Source organism: Lygodium microphyllum, chromosome 6 (assembly GCF_053477565.2).
Source record: "Lygodium microphyllum isolate KBCC chromosome 6, Lygodium_microphyllum_v1.1.10, whole genome shotgun sequence".
Taxonomy (NCBI): domain Eukaryota; kingdom Viridiplantae; phylum Streptophyta; class Polypodiopsida; order Schizaeales; family Lygodiaceae; genus Lygodium; species Lygodium microphyllum.
In genome coordinates this window covers 142,689,313-142,709,593 of record NC_141140.1, presented here as the reverse complement: position 1 = coordinate 142,709,593, position 20,281 = coordinate 142,689,313, and the positions used below count along the sequence as shown (strand labels likewise).

Here is a 20,281-nt window from a genome sequence, read left to right as displayed (position 1 = left end):
GAAGATTTAGGGCAAACATGAATTAGCTGAAAGGCTGGAAACTACCTTGGGGCAGATGGAATCTGCCATTGAAAGGTCTTAATAAACAAACAAAGCATTTAATAAACACTTGACGACTGTTTATTATAATGAGAAAAAGGGTTGTACTAAAATTTGACAAAAGCAAGGTGGCAAAAAGGGGATATCATACATAAACTATGGAATTGTCAGAAAGCCAGTGCAGTGTGAAGGATGAACATTCAACCCTAGTTGTAGCACTGTTAGAAAAGCTGGAAAGATCAATCTTGTGGCTTCTTTCCTGTCAGCTTGGTTAGAATTTCACCATGTATGACTTGGAAAAGGAATTATCAGAATTAAATTATAGAAAAGTAATGACCTTTCGAAAAGTTAAATGAACAAATGGACCTTGGGTAATACAAGCATCCTTTTGGAAGATGCATGCAGGATGAATCATACTACATGGATTCATGGATCTTATTGTAATCGCATTGTTCTACTGCATAAGTATCATGTACACAGCTCTGACATTGCAATGAAATGGTTTATGAAGTAGGCAAGATGTGTCCTACAATATGAGCTCTGATAAATATTCTGTGCTGACATGATGGACCCAAATCTGTCTAGACGTAATGGACATCCTCTCTGAATGTGATGGACATGGTGATAGTGAGATCTGCATTCTTGGGGACGGTGTGGAATTATGAATATCGTATTGGGTACGATTCTGAGACTGTTTGATGCCCAACGAATGTGAAACATCGTGCTTTTTCATACTGCAACACAAAGATCCTCCTGCATAATAAATGAGCCATATTTTCACTGGAGTGCTGGAGCATCTTAAATAAGAGTGAAGCTCTTACAGACAATTGCCAAATTAGAAAATAAAAGTTTGGGCAACTTAAAGTAGCTTGTCATAAATACCACTGGTTTAGATATTACAAGGCACATGAGACAATATTTCTTAGCAATCTATTTTGTACTCCATGGAGCCATAGAAGGAAGACAAACCACGTTTATGGTGAATGAGATGAAAGGATTGAAAAACAGGAGAAATTTATAGATCAGCTACTAACGTTTCCACTATGAGCTCATTATAGCAGAATAGTAAAGACAATTCAGTCTTCTCTCCACCATCAGATTCCAATCATGCTGCACATAGAAAATAGATTGGTCTCAACACCATACAGTGCTTGGAAAGAGATTGAACTTTATGTTTTCCAAGAACATTGTTGTCTGCTTATTCAGGAGTGAATGACCAAGGAAGCTGCGTGCCTGTTATTTTTAAAGAAGCATGTAAGCCATGAATGCAAATTAGCACTCAACAAAGTCCTAAAAGTTTCCATGCTGCAAGAGGGCATCCCTGGTTTGAAGAATGTACAACAAAACCGTTTACTTCCAGTTCTCAGCTAGTGACTTCCCTTTTGATGTAATATCTGGCACTACTGCTGGAGCTTCTTCATCATTACTAGTGGTCAAGTTCATATCTCTTACACTCTGGAATACCAGTTGTTAATTGTTTATGTGAAAAAGATTGTGACAGACTGTAACAAATGTAATACTTATCACTACGAAACCAACAGTAATGGATTCAACTGATACCTGACTTGCAGCTGAAGAATCCGTCCCCATTTGATTAGGTTTGGAGTTAAGATCAATCATTTGAGAGGCAAATTGACTGACTAAAGTGGGAGGATCCCTGTCACCAACAGCAATAGCTATGGCAGAGGTATTGCTGTTTTCATGACTATCCTGCAGGTTGTCTCCACCTGCAGGAGAATATGTGTGGTGAGGCTTCAGGTGTGATTTCTCGATCATCACCCATTTTGGTTCATGCATGGGCTGCTTCGTAAGATCAACTTCCAGCTTGCTTGTGGGGAGCTGCATTCAGGAAAGTGAAAGAAGGATCATCCTGCAAATGTCGCAGAGACCACTGATGGAACATGTCAAGCATAAATGAATTTAACAAAGAGCCCACCTCAACTCTTTGCCCCAACAACAAATATCGAGTGTGAGTTTTCTTGGCATCAACATGAACATTCATATCACAGGTTAAGCAAAGGGATGTTCCATCTATCCCGCAGAAGAAAAACGCTGCAAAGAGATGTATCTCTAAGAGTTGGTTGGTGGTCTGTATGTACATGCCGTTTCTTAGGTACCCTAACTGGAAACACTGAAGAGTAACCTGATTATTACCAGGGGCATTTTCGCAGATGTCACAATGAGGAACAGCTCGTGCCTCTGCGAGGGTCACCCGGAGATGCCTACTTGCCAGTTTGTTGCAATCATGGACCTTCAAACATGAGAAATTGTAACTCTGAAAGGACAGACTGTTATGCTCTTAAAAAACACGAGTGCTAGGACCTCACTGGAAGATATGAAAATTTTGATTCATACTACCAACTCATCAAGGCTGAGCTACACCATAAGTAACTGTGGGCTAGAATGTTATCCAAGCAGAATTCTCGTGTCTGCTTGACAATGCAGTGATAAGCTTGCAACCAACAGAAAAACTGCTAGAGAAAAGTTGCACCGAACTAGCAAATCATATAACAGCAGCACTATAGATATAGACATACGTTCTGCTTACATGAAACACATGAAATGTGAACAGACATCCTTGCCACATTTCACTTAAAAGTACTTCTACCAAGAATGTAACTACAAGAGCCTTACTTTCTCATCACACTTAGGACACAGGGCAGCCTCATCTGCTGCACAGAAAACATGTGCAGGGGCAGCTTCACAAACGTCGCAGAGGGTACGCATTGAATCCGAAGTACTGCTGAATCTTGGCCCCTTACGCTTACCTCCTGAGCATTGTGCCTGCTAAATCTGGGTGGCCTGATTAAGGGACCCAAAAACCAGGGATATGAGGGAAGGTGCGTGTGTCATAACTCAGATTCCTCAGGCCTATGCTGAGCACCACTGCAGGAGGAGAAGGTGAAGGGATGAGAGCACTCCAGCGTGTGAGCTTGAACACGAAAGGATATTATTGGATAAAATGATGACATCGCTACAATGGTTCAGCCAAAGTACAGGACAACAGGATTAGACGGAACAGAGGAAGTTGATTAGACGGATGCTAGTAAAGGCACGCGCCGGTGAGGTTTGCATAGGGTCATCAAATGCTGCAATGGGTTGCTGCGAAAATGGCAGTTAGGGCCAATTATCGGTAGTGGGTCACTGGCTGTACGCAGCCCAAGAGCAGCAGGGGAGATGGGGCGGATTAGCAGGGGAATGGGGCTGTTCACCTGGAATCTGGATTCTCTTTTGTGGGTTCCCCATTCTCACGGCTCTAGAGCCTTCTTCGTCTCTTAGCGGCTCCTGGCTCAGGGCGCGCCACGTCTGCCCTCGCCGCCACGTGGGCAGCTTGTCTGCCGCTCGAAGTTGCAAGGGCAGATCTTGTGGGCCTCGGCCCGCCGCTACGTCGACTTTTTCTAGCAACGGATAAGCTCCCTGCGCTTGGCACCTGGCACGTGGCTGCCCTGTGCTTCTGCGACGTGGCACTGAGGAAGACCCACCCGTGGAAAATGAAGGTCACAGTGCACACCCAGGGGTGAAAATCCTCTGCGAGGAACAGCCAGCTCGTGCCTCTGCGAGGTCCATGTGTGTGAAGAGCTGGATCGCACCCAGCCAGGGGTGAAAGTCGTTGTCACTATCGGACACGATGAGAGACTGGCAAAGTCATGGTATCAACGGCCCCCGATTCACACGCACATTTCAATCAAAGGCACTTATCCATTGTCCGCATGTGAAAAGGGTTATGTCAAAGTAGCAACCCATGCAAAATCACTAACCCTTGCGAGATTTGATGCCTTGATGTGTGTGACACGAGTGGAAAAAGGTTGTGAAATTAATTTTTAGCTTTAGAAGGGGCTACTAATCTTCATAACACAAATGAGCTGCTTGTGGCTTTGAATCTTGGGTACAGAATGCGTGAATTATCAAGACCTTAGATTACCACTTTTGCATGGCTTACTAAATGTCTCAAGATGCGTGCCCACTCTCGACCATTGATCCCATGACTTTGCAAAACCAACCCCCCCCCCCCCCCCTCCGGGCGGGTTTGGGCATGCAATAGTGATGGAGGGGTGAAAACCCTTAGCCAAGTGAGCTTGGGGGGAGTGGGCTTCCATAAATCCCTCAAAGCCCCTACTAGCCCTAGGAAAATTGCAAGTGCTAACAACACTACATGATTGCTAACACTTGGGTGCACAAATTGAAAAGGTACTTCTGACAATCAAACTAACAATTGTATTTCTTTACACAATATTGTCTTCAATGCAGCACCATGTTTTGTGGGGATATCATTAATTTTATGTTAGCCCCTTGAAACCCCACTCTAATAGGTGCAACAAGGCCTAAAGCATGTGTTTTCTTGCCATCTTTGCTCAAGAAAAGCCATGAGGCTTTGCCTCATCCTAAAATTGGATAAAAGTCTTCATTAAGACTATCCAATTATGTGGTTTCATTTCTCTTAGCGCACCTCTATTATAAATTTCATGTCTTCCTCTAATGGTTGGTCACTAGGGATGTTGTAAAGGAACAAACTTCACACAATTAAATCAAGGGTATTAGATGTCTAGGCAATTCTACCAATTTGTTGCATAGCCCTTAACAACGATTTCATAATGTAAACCTGAGCACATTAGATAAATACAATATCCATCTACATATATTCATATTATATGATTTTGAAACAATACTTCTAATTCAAGATAAGAAGAATTCAAGTCTTAGAACTTTCTAATCAAAGATAAGAAGAATTCATGACATTTAATTGTGAATATTTACTTTATTCCGTTGGTCTTGTAATTTTAAGAAAAATAAAAGACTCTAAAGAACAATAAGAGCCAAGGATTGACCATGGTCTTTAAACACACAAACCACACACACATAGAGGAGTGTGTGTGTGTGTGATAAAGGATAGGGAATATCATGCAAATAAGCACTATGACCTTGGAAATATAAGAAGTTAAAAGGTAAATGTGAGCACAAGTAAAAGGAGAAGAAATCAGTCAATTATTAGTTGATTTGGAGTCATGCTCCCAAAAAATTCAAAGAGAGAAGGGCTATCTTAAAAGTATTCTTCTTACTTTTTAGGTACAATCTTAACAAGAGAGCCTAAAAACAAGAGATCAACAACAAATTTAAAGATAAAAGGATAAAATTTTTAATTTAAAAACAAGACTCATAAATTCTCTCATGCGGCTTGCCGAACTAGTAGATTCTTGCAAGTTAGTTTGTAGGCATCACCCTCACCTTACATGTGACATGACCCAATATTGAATGAAAAAAGAGGACAAGAAGACAAATTATTGCCTCTACATATAAGAGCATTCAATCCTAAGCCTTATAGGCATGGGTAATGATTACCAATCAACAATATCTATAATATAACTAGAGACCTAAGAAAGACTGACAAGTGGGTGAAAGCATGTGAAGGTGGTACAATATATAGTGACTTTGACACTACAAAAGCACTCCCTAGAAGTATCTAACTTATATTTTGTCAATCTTAAAATATACAACCCTTGGTGTCAAATTCAAAAGTACTATGTGTATGTGTGTATGCGTGTGCGTGAGTGCATCAACCTACCAACTTCTTCATGTCTTGAGCTACATTTCTCTTTTCCATCCAAGCTTCATCTCATATTGATCCACATTCAAAGTTGTATCTGTGCAATTCCTTGATCAAATTTGTTACGAAAGGGATATAAATCCACCCATTGTAAAATAAGAAAACAAACCTTTTCAATATAAATGATGGCTAATATATAACTTTCAACTTGTGTTATCATGCTATTTCATCGAAGTATTAATTATATCAATGTATTTGTAATGCATGTACTCTAATTTTATTGATGCACATGTTTTCCTTTGATATTTGAATACATTGAGTTCGAATGAATAATTATCATCAATGGGATGGAACTTTATGGTGTCCAAAAGAGTTGCCTCTGGACATTGCTCATTGTTGCCTTCACTTGGATTTTGGGGGACTACCTTTTTTGGCTACCAATAACAGTTTAGCATGGAATTTGAGCACTTTATGAAATTTTCAAAGTTAACAATACTTCATGTGATTGTGGATATGCATAATTCATAGAATCATGGAGATATCAAAGTATACCAAAAATCAAATTTATGCTTTTCATCCTTCCTGAGTCATGGAGATCCATTCATGGAGAAAAACACCTTAAAGCAACTTGAAAAGAAATCATAACCACCTCTCATAGTCATGGAGAAGACTATGTGTTGTGAGTTGCAGAGAAAAACACCTTTAAAAACTTCAAAAGCAATCATACCTACCTCTCATAGTCATGAAGAAGACTATGTGTTGCCAATTGTGGAGATAGTGAAACCTTGCACTCATGGAGATTTTTGGCAAGAGCAGTCATGAGAGGTTGAAGAAGTTAAGCACAGAAAATAACAAGCTACTCTTTACCATAATTGTGGAGATATTGCATTACAAGCAAGAAGCAAGCATGGAAGATTTTTAACTTTCCTCTTTTAACCAAGGAGATTAATCCAACCAAGAAAATGATGAGTAATTCAATCCCATTCTTTCAAGTGAATATTCCAATATATACTCTTAATCCATGCAATAAAACCATTGAAATGTATCTATCATTCATGCTTAAATAAGATTAAAGATGAATTTTTAAAAATGATTTTCTAGTTTTTTATAAGATCAATGACCTGCTCTACTCAACTCTCTACTTTATGCTATCCATTTCAACAAACTAGTTGTATATCAATTTGGCCTCTCATCTAACCGTGTGCATTTCAAAGTATCCAAATCATGCAAGCACGAGAGTTGTTCCTCACTATACTATCTCTCCTGAGCAGCTCAATGCCTCTTATTCTACCACATGGTGAGAATATGAGCAACATCAAGAGAGTTGACTCTATGCCAAGAGAAGAAGATGAAGAAAAGTAACAAGGTAGAGCTAGAGCTTCTCCAACATATCTCACGCATAGAAGCAAGAAGGGAAGAAGAGAAGGAAGCAAGAGAAGATATAGCCTCTCTCTCTCTCTCTCTCTCTCTCTCTCTCTCTCTCTCTCTCTCTCTCTCTCTCTCTCTCTCTCTCTCTCTCTCTCTCTCTCTCTCTCTCTCTCTCTCTCTCTCTCTCTCTCTCTCTCTCTCTACCTATGGAGGTTGTAAGCATGTAGATCATAAGATAGAGAAGAAGAAGCCACATGCTTGAAAATAAGGATTTTCTTCCCAATATCCTCAAAGTTTTGAAGTATATAGCATTATTGGTATACTTTTAATTTGTACTGGCATTAAAATCTTACACTTTTCTAGCAAGGAGTACGGAGCTTTTTAGTATAGCTTAATAGTTGGATTTTTTGGCACAAGTTTAGGTTTTCTAATAGTTGGTGCTTACACTCAACAATGGGACATTGGATAGAGTCTTATTGTTTCAAGAGTTTAACATGACCATCTCATAAGAATGAGAACTTTTATTCATTTTATGCATCATATAAATAGGTCCTTAATCCACTTTTGTGAATTGATCTCTCTTTTACATTGCACATTGGTATGTGGTTTACTTGTAGTGGAGTTGTGGACAAGGCCTTTTTTGTAAAGTGAATAAGTTTTACTCACAACCTTTACAACAATTGAGGATCTTCCAATTTTGACTCTAAGAACTATAACAATATTCACAAAAATGAACCCACCTCTTATCTTGAGAAGAATACACTGTCTTGATTGAGAATAAACTTATACTATGCCTAATTGACTTGTGGTACCTACGATAAGTACAATGACATTTTGAAAAATTGTCATTATTCTCTAATACTCTTAGCACCAATTGCTCTTTGGTTAGCCTCAACTGGCTTCTTGATGTCCAACTTTAATCAGCTTCTTTCTTGCCTTTTTTTTTGGTAGCTATTATCATTTTGAATTAACATTTCCACTTTGACAACATCTTCAAACACCTTAATTGTAAGGTGAACTATATTATTAGACATCTTTTTTGGACAAAGCATTAGCTTCCTTGACCCACATTGTGCGCACTTTCCTAATGAGTAAGATTGCTTATGATATCTAAAGTTGTGGGAGTTTTCCCTCAACCGCCAAGACCCACGGACCGCTTATTGTTTCAAGCGTTCCAAGCCGAGCACTAATGGCTACCTCTCACATAGCCGACGCGCCATCTATATCTACGGGTGTAGTGAGCTTACCTCCATGTCGTTCGAGTTACCTCCTCTCCCGCGCACTCCGGTAGCTCCACGATCCAAGTGCAAGCTTCAAGCAAGCTCCATCCTCAAGCTCCACGCTCCAAGCTCCATTGCCGCGAGCAAGACAAGAGAAGAGAAGAGAAGAGAAGAAAAGAGGAGAAGATGGAGAGCTTCTCCTCCTCGGTCCCTCACCCTCACACACTCACTCCCTCACACTCACACTCCCTCTCTCAAGCACAAGCTCAAGCAAGCAAGAAGAAGAAGAAGAAGAAGAAGAAGAAGAAGAAGAAGAAGAGAAGAGCCACTTTTTGCCACACACAAGAATGAGCTTCTCATTCACTTTTCCACTTTATATACAAAACCCTAAATCCCTTTTGGGCGGTCATCCCCTTTTCCCCTTTTTACACGGCCGGCCATAGCCTAGGCCCTTTTTCCCATTGTCCTTCTATCTTCCTAGCTTCCTTTCCACCGCCCATCTACATTTTCAAATTGCACGGCGCTCCTTGAATTAAACCATGATGCGCTTGCGCTTATGCTCTTTTACAATAGTTTGAGTTGCGCTTTTCCTTGTGCGCCTTTGTCTTCCGTTTCTCTTTGCCTTGGCCTTTGTCTTTGTCTTCTGTTTTAGCTTTTCGGATTTTCCACCGCCTGGCACTCTTTTACAAGATTTCAGGGTGCGCCTTTGTATTTTAAAATGCACATTTCCCCTTTTGTATTTGCCTTGGACTTTTAAGATTGCCCTTGCGCTTTTGGCCTTTTCTCCTCTTCTTTCTTTAGTCGGGCTACCTTTTTTTCGCCTTTGCCCTGCGTCTTTTTCATTTCCCTTTGCTTCCTTCGTGTTGGGGTTAACATTACCCCCCTCCTAGACGAGTGCCAGTCCCATGGCACTCACCGTCGTAGGTAGCAGGCTGTAGCATGCAGCGAAGACGTGGGTGACAAGAACGCCTGTGGTTTCCATGGAGGAGTGTTGGTGGTGGTATGAAAGCAAGTCCTGGAGGCCTGTTGGTGGCCAAGGTGGCTGGTGGAAGGTTGTTGGAGTTGGTGGTAGGGCTATTCTGTGTTGGGGATTGCATTGATGGCCAGCACAAGTGTTGGTTTGTTGGGGATTCTGCACATGTCGATTCTTTGCGGGCTTGTTGAATGGTAAGGGATAAGCATTCAGAGTTGGGTGTCGTTGAAGAGCGATTGAAATTTCGTTGGAGGCTTCAATACCTGCAATTTGAAAACCTCTCGTGTGGTCTCTCCCTAAGGGGTAGTGCTAGTCTTCTTATTGTGCACAAGACATATTTGATTAGTTTGGGAGACAGGTCGAACTCTTAGCAAGTTGAGAGTATTGTTCTGCACTTGAGGATCCAAACTGTGTATATACTTCGGTGCAGATATTATGTAAGTGCTTGTGCATACTTAGATATTACATAGTTAGAAGACCGTGGGCTAGTTTCTCATAACATTGTGTGGATGAAGCAAAGTTGTCCATATTGAGAAGAAGTACACGTGAAGGTATATGAGACATCATTTGCATTGTGACTGCACGACGGGGCATATTTGAATACAGGGACACCGCACTTTCAGTAGCGGGAAGCTATTGGACTTGCTTGATGAGGACGGTGTACATTTCATGGCCAATCGTGCAGTGCTTACCACAATGGATTGCAAAGGTATTAAGGCAGAGTGCAAGCGGGAATTGTGCAAGTGGGTCAGGGTGATAGGTCTAACCATAGGCAAGACAAGCTCCCTAGGTATGTCCTGCCCTTGATGTGCCTTGAACAATTGTGGGTGATGCTAAAGGGCTAGGGGACTAGGGACGGAGCCAGTAGATCAAGGTCACCGGACGTACCTAATTTGAGGACCCCTAGGTGCTGGGCTGTGATCGTGGGTGCTTCTTATCTTTTCATTCGTTTATTTTATTTTCTTTTCTTGTCTTTTTTCTTTTTTCTTTTTTTCTTTTTCATTTCTTTTTCTTGCGTTTTTTTTTTGGGAGTTGCCTGAGTACAACCATTACAATATGTTGAGGCTATCAGCCTTTCAATGGGTTGGAAAATGTCAAGATTCGAAGGCTCAGGAAATTGATATTACAGTGATGATTGTGCCCTAGCCTCGTTGTTAGAGAAGTAGTTGTTGAGATGGGGAGATACACTTGAGATATTGTAAACCTCCTTACAACACACGCGATGTTAATACAATTGAGGGAACGAATGCCGTGAGCTAACTATAGAGCTTGACCCAGAAAGAGAGCGTGGCCCATGAATGTGCGTTGGTCCATGCGATGTGGGTGGTCAGCAAGGGTGATTTTTGCTTTCGGCAGCGTGGCTTTGTCGCGGCTCTTTGTGGGGCCAATGGTCTTGCGATGATCGGGCATTGAACACTTTTGCACAAGGACCTGTATTATCCTGCATCCACTTGTCACTTCGTGAGAGTATATGCTCGCTTGTGTTAAGTGCATCGAGCAAATGCAATCATGATAAGACATAAATTTTTCAGAATTCTATGATGTTTATTGGGATGCCTATTTCATTGCTTGTTAAGGTTGCATACATTAACGAGAAGTAATAGGAATGTGTATAAGTGTGGATCTTGCCCCTTTACTCATCAAAAAACAAAATGTTCTGGCATGCTAACTTGTTGAGCTACTTGCATATCATAGGGATTTAGTCGATAGGTACGAGGCGGGGTGAGTCCGGTTGGCTAGGCGATCGGGGCGGTGCTAGTGCGGAGCTCCCGTGAGGCTGGGCAGGGAACATGTCAGCCGGGACATGAATGGTGTAGTCCTGGGCCACGACCGTTTCCAAAATGTCCTTGAACAGTTCATTAAATTCTTCCCTTTCCCGAGCTGCCCTTTCTGCCCTTGAGTATCTGGTGCCCGAGCGTGCATTGGGGGTCTGTGCAACTGGCGTTGCCACATTTTGTGTGCGTATCTGACCGTCTGCTTTCCTGGCCCGCGGATTCTTCGGCCTTCGTCCGGGCGGTGTCGCTTAGGGCCTCGCTTCTTGGCATACCTCTTGAGGGTGGGCACATAGCGCTCCGGTGGAGGGGCACGTGCCACATGCTCCCATCGTCTGTGAAGAGCATCCTTGCATGCCAGGTGTCCATGGTTCTCCATGTGTTCCGTCTGGAAGTCTACAAGATGCAACCCAAGGGTTAGACCTTGATACAAGATACAACTGTTCGTAGGAAGGGATTTTAGTGTGGGTTATCAAACGCATATGACAAGGAGGGGAGGGGTGAGGCATGCAGTGTTTGTTGTAAAGGAATGGCCCCCATGCTGATGTTCGCTTTGCCTCCAGTCATTAGCGGATATTAGCTTATGCTAAGTCGCGTGGACTGGTTGTCATGGAGTGGGACAGGGCACAGTCTCGAAAGGATAGACCAAAAAGGGAAGAAGGTGTATAGAAAGGGGCTGCACCCTGTCTACACCATCAGTGTTGTTGGTCATGGCTCCCTATAGTGGTAATGTGGGTTGCATGCCCTTCACTTGGAGGTGGGGATGGTCACACGACTTTTAAATGTGTGATGAGAGGAGGACTCGAGGAGCTTAGCCTATCAGACCCAACTCTTCTCCCTGCGCTTGACTATCATTACTTGTGTGTGTTGATATTGTTTATACAAGGTGACACAAGAATCAGTGTTTATTTATATACATAATGTCACTTCACGATGATAAGAACCAATTGTAGAAGTCGGGTTGTACTGGAGCATGGCACACACATCTAGTATTCGCGGCAGCTTACTTAATACCGATAGATATTTTGCCACGTCGAGTAGCATTGAACCTTGACCGAGTCTACTGGCAATATGTAACTCCTCCTCAGTGAGAACCTTATCAATCAAAGGGCCCTCTAGTCTACTTCCAGCTAAGTTCGTACCCCGAATGTCAGTTAGCACTCGAAGGGAAGTTGGTGCTAGATAGGTTGGGTCCTTTTGAGACCCCCATTTGGCCAATCGCTCCTCTGAGACTGTCATGATCTGAGCCCCTAGTTCTGCCATTACAACGCGGCTTTTGCACCAACGCTGCTCAAATTGACTCTGGCATACTGACAGTCGCTTTAGTTGCTCTATGTCTACGAGATTCGGTTGGTAGAGCACTTCATTGAACGTGACGGTTAAGTGCAGTTCATCAGCCTTCTCGTCAAAGATGAGTCACATGCGTTCATGCAGGAGCCTGTCATAGTGCTCGTTAAGATGTTCTTGCTCTTCCCAGGATAGAGGAAAGGGCAAGTACCCTCCAAGCTACTCCTTGGGGATTGTGCCCATGTCCGCAAGGACGTAGACACGTGCGACCACTTTGAGCTTAGCATCCAACTCAGTTAAGCATTCTGTGACACTTCTATGTTCAACGAGGGCTTGCTCGGTTGCTATCTCATGCAAAGTTCTAAGAGTTTCCTTAGGCTTTAGCATGGCTGGGGGCTCAGGCCTAGATGAGCAAGATTGGTCAACGCTAGGATTTCTTATGCTCTTGAGGTTCTCACGTTTCTCCTGAGGTTTTGCTGCTATTTTGTCATGGTTCTTCTTGGATGTGACTGGTATAGATTTGTCACCCTGTTGTGATGACGTTGTATCCACACTTGATTGGTCAATGCGAGTTCTATTGTCAGTGGATAGAGTGTTGCAATCAACTGTTGATGGCAACGGTTGCTTTGGTTTTTCAGAGCACACGGGTGCGTCTGAGGGTTCACCGCTATTAGGAGAGGCATTAACGGGTTCATTGGTGGATGGACTCGATGCTTTATTCCCCATTTCTCCATCGCTCTTGGTCTCAATGCTCTTGGGGTCCACAACCACCTGTGATTGTTGTTGCCTTTGTTGTTTTCTCCTCTTTTTCTTAGTCAATGAAGGTGCATCGCTCAACGACTCAGGACCCTGAACTAGATCAACCGTTGATGTGCTTGGTTGGGGCTCAGCATTCTCTTCCTCTAGTGTGTCCTTACGGGACATGGCCATGGCCTGCTGAATAGCCTTGCTAGGTTGTGAGAGCACAGTTACCTCCCTTTTCGGAGAGTCTAGCTCTTTAGCCAACTCCCTTGAGTTTAACTCCTCCAGCCTAGGCTTTAGGCACTCTGAAAGTGCTGGAGTTTTTGAGGAAGTTGGTTGTGACACCTCTTCCATAAGTAAACTACTAAGGACACCGTCCGCAAGGGGTCTTGTCACGGCTAAGGGCTGTGACTGCTGTGATTCCTGATTGGAAGTAGTAGCAGCTAGTTTAGTGGGCTGGCCACCCTTAGTAGGTTGCGGTGTCAAGTCCTTAGGGCAATTAGAAGTGGTCGTTGCTCTTAGAGCATTCCCTTGTGTAGGCAGAGTATCAGTTGAGCTAGCCACCTTAGGTTGCATAGGCATAACCTTGGGCCGAGAGCCACAGATGGTGTCGTGTCCTGCCTCTTGGACATTTGGAAGCTTTGATGTAGGTCGAGATTGGGATTGAATAGCCGCACCTGACGAGTGTTGTGCTTCATGTGTCCGTGTAGGGAAAGAGGGTGCAGGAGACTATGATATGGTTTCGGCTCTAAATGGTTTCTCGGTTAATTTCACTGTCTTCAGGTTAAAATTTGAGAAAATCTAAATTCGGTCTAACAGGTTCAAATTGCAGGGTCCGAGTGGGTCACTCGGACGGGCCGAGGCACATGGGCCGAGGGCTAAGTTCGGACGATTCGGACGAATTCGGGCACGGTTACTCGGGCGGGCTGAGGCACTTGGACCGAGGGCCGAATGTGGGACGTGGCCGAGGGCCGAATTTGAGTCTCGAACGGGTTTTTCCTCGGACGGTCCGAGGCCGACTAGGGTTTGGCCGAGTGGACTGGGTGGTCCGAGGGCCGAGTCTGGGCCTCGGACCAGAGTCGACGTGATTCGGACGCGCCGAACGCCACGCGTGTTTTTTCGCCGAAGCTCGCAAAATTCGTCGTGCAAGGCGCTGGGGGTCTTCCCCCTTGTCGAGCGACTCCAAATTGGTCCTACTACTGTAGGGGGAGGTGTAGAATTACCTGGGCTAGCAAAAGATCTCCCTGATGCCAAGATTAAAGTGGATTTCCTCGCCAAGCTTTCCTCTTCTCTCCTGCTCTCCTGAAACCCTACAATGCACACTGTGGCCTTTCTTGCCACTTCTGGCCCTTATACCCTCTTCCGGGTATGGTATTGGCACCCCCAATAACTCACTTACCGACCTTAGGCATCACAAGTAAGTTTTTTACCCCTTTTGCACGATTCTTGCCCTGTTTCTGCCCTGTTTTGCAACAGTAACCCTAATGCTTATTTTCTTTGTTTTTCTTTGTTTTCTCCTACTCTAATGCATCCAAATCACAAAGTAAATACCTACACTACTCCATCTCACAACATAAATCTCAAGAAAAACAACAGACCTACTTGCCAAGGAGATCGAATACCATCTTCAACCCCCTCGCTTCCTACCTATCTCAAGTACCGGTTCGGGGGAAACCCTACTCCAATGCTCGATTCGAAGCGCGCAAGCGCTCAAGGCTTGAATCCGTTTGTCCCGGCAACGGAACCAAAATGTGGGAGTTTTCACTCAACCGCCAAGACCCACGGACTGCTTATTGTTTCAAGTGTTCCAAGCCGAGCACTAATGGCTACCTCTCACATAGCCGACGCGCCATCCATATCTACGGGTGTAGTGAGCTTACCTCCATGCTGTTCGAGTTACCTCCTCTCCCGCGCACTCCGGTAGCTCCACGATCCAAGTGCAAGCTTCAAGCAAGCTCCATCCTCAAGCTCCACGCTCCAAGCTCCATTTCCGCGAGCAAGACAAGAGAAGAGAAGAAGAGAGGAGAAGATGGAGAGCTTTTCCTCCTCGGTCCCTCACCCTCACACACTCACTCCCTCACACTCTCACACTCCCTCTCTCAAGCACAATCTCAAGCAAGCAAGAAGAAGAAGAAGAAGAAGAAGAGGAGAGCCACTTTTTGCCACACACAAGAATGAGCTTCTCATTCACTTTTCCACTTTATATACAAAACCCTAAATCCCTTTTGGGCGGTCATCCCCTTTTCCCCTTTTTACATGGCCGGCCCTTTTTTCCATTGTCCTTCTATCTTCCTAGCTTCCTTTCCACCGCCCATCTACATTTACGAATTGCACGGGTGAGAGCCCGGCGCTCCTTGAATTAAACCATGAAGCGCTTGCACTTACGCTCTTTTACAATAGTTTGACTTGCGCTTTTCCTTGTGCGCCTTTGTCTTCCGTTTCTCTTTGCCTTGGCCTTTGTCTTTGTCTTCTGTTTTAGCTTTCCGGATTTTCCACTGCCTGGCACTCTTTTACAAGATTTCAGGGTGTGCCTTTGTATTTTAAAACGCACCTTTCCCCTTTTGTATTTGCCTTGGACTTTTAAGGTTGCCCTTGCGCTTTTGGCCTTTTCTCCTCTTCTTTCTTAAGTCGGGCTACCTTTTTTCCGCCTTTGCCCTGCGTCTTTTTCATTTCCCTTTGCTCCCTTCGTGTTGGGGTTAACAAAAGTCTATTGAATTTGCACAAAGAATTAGCTCATATAAAATGGTGATATTATTTAAAGAACATGATACAATCCTAGACAATGAGGTAGTCCCTTTTGGCATACATATCACACATGTGCAAATAAACTCAATTTCCTAAGTTTATATTTGTTTTAACTTAAGTGGTCTAATGTTCCCTTCAATAATATCATTTGTATATGAGCAATACAATAACATGTATACCTATCCATTAACTTGTAAACAAACCAAGGTTTCAAACCCTTAAAGCATATTAGTGATATATTAATATTTAGGTGATAAATTTGAAATCTCTTGTAAAGATCTTCTTGCTCATAAACATAGCAAATATGAGAAGCTATATTGGATTATTATTGGTCACTTGTAGTTACTTGCTAAAATACTAGAAATTGTGGTCTTAATCCTTAAAAAGTACCTAGTTGACTGCGTTGGATATCTTAGTGTAGCTTTAAGAAGTACTCCCGATTAAAAATCTATACAAGGCACATGCTAGTCTACTTTTGGCTTCACAAACAACATGTACAGTACCTTTTTTAGACATTATATTTTCTTTGGATACTTATAAGTATTAGCCAAAGGACTCAAACCAATAGTCTTAATCTCTAATTACAACTTGCATGACTATCTTGGATACCTTATAGTAGTTTTTCAAAGTACTTTTTGATTTAAACTATCATGCAAGGCATGGGCCAATCTATTTTTCACTTCAACAAACTACTTATATAGTGTCTTTTAAGATATCATAATATTTAAGAGCACTTTAAACTACTCAAAGTACTTGAAATAATATTCTTAATCTCTAAATAGTACATATTTGACTACCAATGATAGCTTACAATAGCTTGTAAAAGTTCTTTTTTATTTAAACCATAATGCAAGGCATATGTTGTCTATTTTTTGCATAAAAAACGCCTTACATATTATATAGTATTAATATGTTGTCTATTTTTTTGCAATACCTTAGAGTAAAAGCACTTATCAAAGTACTTTCAAATATAGTATTAATCCCAAATAATACTTGATTGACTACCTTTGATCGCTTGTAGCAACCTTGAAAAGTTTTTGTTGACTAAAACTACCATGCAAGGTATGCATGATATTCTTTTTAGTTCACGAACTACTTGTATAGTATCTTTAGGATATTATAGCCCTTTTACATACTTAACACTACCTCTTACAGCCTTAATTCTTATCTACTACACTTGTTTGACCACTTAAAGTACTCAAAACAATAGCCTTAATCTCTAAAAAGCAATAACTTACAATAGATTCAAAAAGTAATTATTGATTTAAGATACTGTCTAAGGCACATATCTATCATCTTTTCACTTTACAAACTACTTCTAAAGTGCATTTTTAGACATCACATTACACTTTTTTTAGCCTTAATAATTATATTTTCCTTACTTTAGATTACTTTTTTAAACATTACACCACTTTTGAGCACATTTGAAATACTTTTTAGACATTACAACACTTTACCAAGCACTTAAATATAGTAACTTTCTCATTCAACTACTCAATCTACATGTCAGAATATTGCTTGTCTTATGCAGTGCCCAAATGGTCAACATGACTACCTTTCAAGTCTTTGCATTACTCATGCCCAACTATCTTTCAAGTATTTGCATTACTCATGCCCAACTATCTTTCAAGTATTTGCATTAGTCATTACTATGTAGAAGAGAGGCCCCTTGTTCTTCACAAACCAATTATAAAGTACCCTTTAAATTGTGAGCGAATAAAAAATGAAGCCTTGACCTTTCAAGCACTTCTAAGTACACGAAAAATCTCTTGGGATATATTTTTTGTTACCTACATATCATATTAAAACATGAAGATTGTACAAATTGTGGATGCTTTGAGCATGATGCTACTTTTTTTAAATCCTTTAGATGACCCCCATACCTTGTTCTCTATGTTAACATTGGCTATCAATAGAATAGAGGACTCTTCTACAAACAACTACACAATTGGATATCTAAGCTCTCTTGACCAAAGACTAGTTGCGCCTAGAGCAGATATTAAGTCCAAGTATTCCTAAATCTCTAGGCCCAATCTAACTTATTTTGGATCAATGCTCTAGTTTATTAATTGAAGAACCATTTGAAGATTATGAATATATGTGTCCTTACATCTCTTATGATGAAGAGCAATATGGTCCTTATAGATTACAACTCACTTCTATCAATAAAGCTAGGATGTGATTGAGGTTGGCCTAGAGAACAATTGAAAGTTGACACTATAGGCAACTAAGATATGTATCTTCTAGATGTTCTCAACAGTAGGAACCAAACATGCAATGAGTATAACATTATTGTTACCGATTTCGAATACACCTAGTTTAGCTTGTTGTATTGTATCATTTTTTATGATAATGGCAGATAATTGTGGAAATCCCATTATTGAGAAGCTCGATTAGACAACTACCCTTCATGGAAGTTCCATGTGACGAGCCACAACTGAGTATCTCTCCAACTGCAGATGAATTAAAGGCATGGAAATAATGGAATGCAAAAGACAAAAAGGTGATGTATTGGCTATCTGCAGTCATTTTGATAATACTATGCTAGGACATATCAGGAATACATAAACTTCACATGCAGCTTGGAAATTTTTTGAGAACATGTTTTCAGTAAATACAAAGGTACAAAAGATTCAACTCAAGAAAGAGTTGAACACCTTCAAGAAAGGAAAAATGTATGTGAACAAAGACTTTGTTTTGAAGATGAGGAGCATTTGAGATGCTTTAGCAGTGAGTGATGCAATACTCGATGATAATGCTTTGGTTTGATCCACTTTTAGTGGCCTTAATAATGAGAAGGCATGGAAATCATTTGTCAATTCTGTATATGTACGGAAGCCATTTTGTAATATTTCCACACAATTAAAGGTTAGTTGGTTAGTTTAAAAGTTAGTTGGTCAATTAATAAGTTAGTAAGATTACTAACCAAAGTAAAAAATAACTAACATTAATAATAATTAATAATTTTTATTTAATTAAAATATATATTTAAAAAATCGAGTCATAAATTTGATATTTTTCTCGGATTGACAAGGACCGTAGCCACCCTTCACGGAAGTTATAACGTGAACAAGAGTTATGAGCCATATTAATCACTAGTGTTAATGTGTATAGTATGGATGGTCCAAAAATATTAGATTTTGGGCAGAACTAGCATATTCTAGATAATTTAGATATTATCCTAAAAAGATATGGAGATTTATAGAACTTGATGTCATTTAAAAGAAACGACAAGTGATGTTTTAGTTAGTTTTGGAAATTTTATAAAAAGAAAAAAATAAAGAGAGGGATTGGCAAAATCGCGAACGTCGTGATCACGGTCTACAGGCAGTAGATAGCACTTTCGAATAGGGAGAGGAGTGATCCAAAAGCTTTCTAACCAAGTGTCTTTAGGTTTTACCTCCATTTTGGAGCCAATGGAACCATCGGATTTATGAGTTAAGCATCAGATCATTGATTTTTCCAAGAGTCCCTCCACCAAGAACTCTTGTTCTTAGTCACATCTCCTCTTCTCTAATTCATTATAAATATGAGGCATGGGGAGGCACAAGGAAGATAAGGAGACCTCGAGAGGCTGCGAGAGAGAGGTAGAGAGAAGGATACCCCTCCAAGAGAGTGTGTGTGTATGTGAGAGAGAGAGAGAGAGAGAGAGAGAGAGAGAGAGAGAGAGAGAGAGAGAGAGAGAGAGAGAGAGAGAGAGAGAGAGAGAGAGAGGTTATCCCAAGAGGCTGCAAGGGAGAGAATTAGCTCAATTCCCTCGATCTTGAGTTTAGCCATCTTCTCTTACGCTCTCCCATCTCGAATCTATTCCGCCTTCTTAATCTCTTGAGTCTACTTGTGGATGATGGCCTCCAAGCAAAGAATGTTACGTGCGGATAGCAATCCTACAACCAACAATGAAGCTTCGGGCAAAGATACCACTGTCAACCCAACTGCGGTTCTGGTCGTAAGTGACATATTTCTAAATTGATAGTAGGTGCTTGCTTTGATTCTCGTATGAGATACATTAGGCCCCATGATATGATGTACGAGAATAGGTCATGGGAAGGGATAAGCCTCTCCTCACATATTCGAAAGATGGAGTTTGCAAAATGCATGTATCAAGGGAAGTTAATTGCACTTAGTTGCATATGGCTTATTCGTTGATAAAGCAATCGATCACGGGTTATGAGTAGCATAATCATAAAAAGAATGACAATAAGAATCGTGCATACAAGTATTAAGTAATTTTTGCATAGAATTGTTCTTTGATCCCAAGGGGGAGAGCGAATATGTGATGGAATTATTACCGCGTCAATTCTTGTATTATTTGAAAAAAATACAATTAGTTTTGTTAGGTGATTGAACAACACCCTAAGTGTTTTTATTTCAATCAACTGATTCTTACATTGTGATTTGAATAAATATTCTAAATGCTTGTGTTTGATGGTAAATGCATGGCAGGGGTTTGTAATGACCACGGGGGATTCACTAGTGCAAGAAATATATGAAAATGCCGCTTATCTACCCCCTATTTAGGGGACCTTACCTTATAAAATGTACCTTTCTTCCCTTATATAACCCCCCTCCCTTACACTCAGGTGGTACCATACGG

At 41.4% G+C, this 20,281-nt stretch overlaps 1 protein-coding gene across 8 annotated transcripts in view; it reads right to left on the bottom strand.

The window, feature by feature from the left end:
- The window catches only part of LOC148035224 (B-box zinc finger protein 18-like), a 78,632-nt gene extending 75,033 nt beyond the window's left edge, over positions 1-3,599 (bottom strand). For 2 of the 8 annotated variants that reach the window (XM_087680181.1, XM_087680182.1), the window contains exons 1-4: positions 2,674-3,599; positions 2,194-2,314; positions 1,976-2,091; positions 1,600-1,878 (exon numbers count right to left, since the gene is read on the bottom strand). In XM_087680181.1, coding sequence (XP_087536307.1) covers positions 1,600-1,878; positions 1,976-2,091; positions 2,194-2,314; positions 2,674-2,766 — 609 coding nt within the window. In that variant the 5' untranslated portion in view covers positions 2,767-3,599. Of the gene's footprint in view, positions 1-326; positions 793-1,022; positions 1,495-1,599; positions 1,879-1,975; positions 2,092-2,193; positions 2,315-2,673 lie in introns of those variants that run through there. The other 6 variants (XM_087680189.1, XM_087680187.1, XM_087680185.1 and 3 more) reach the window with 6 other exon arrangements.
- Positions 3,600-20,281: the final 16,682 nt, after the last annotated feature.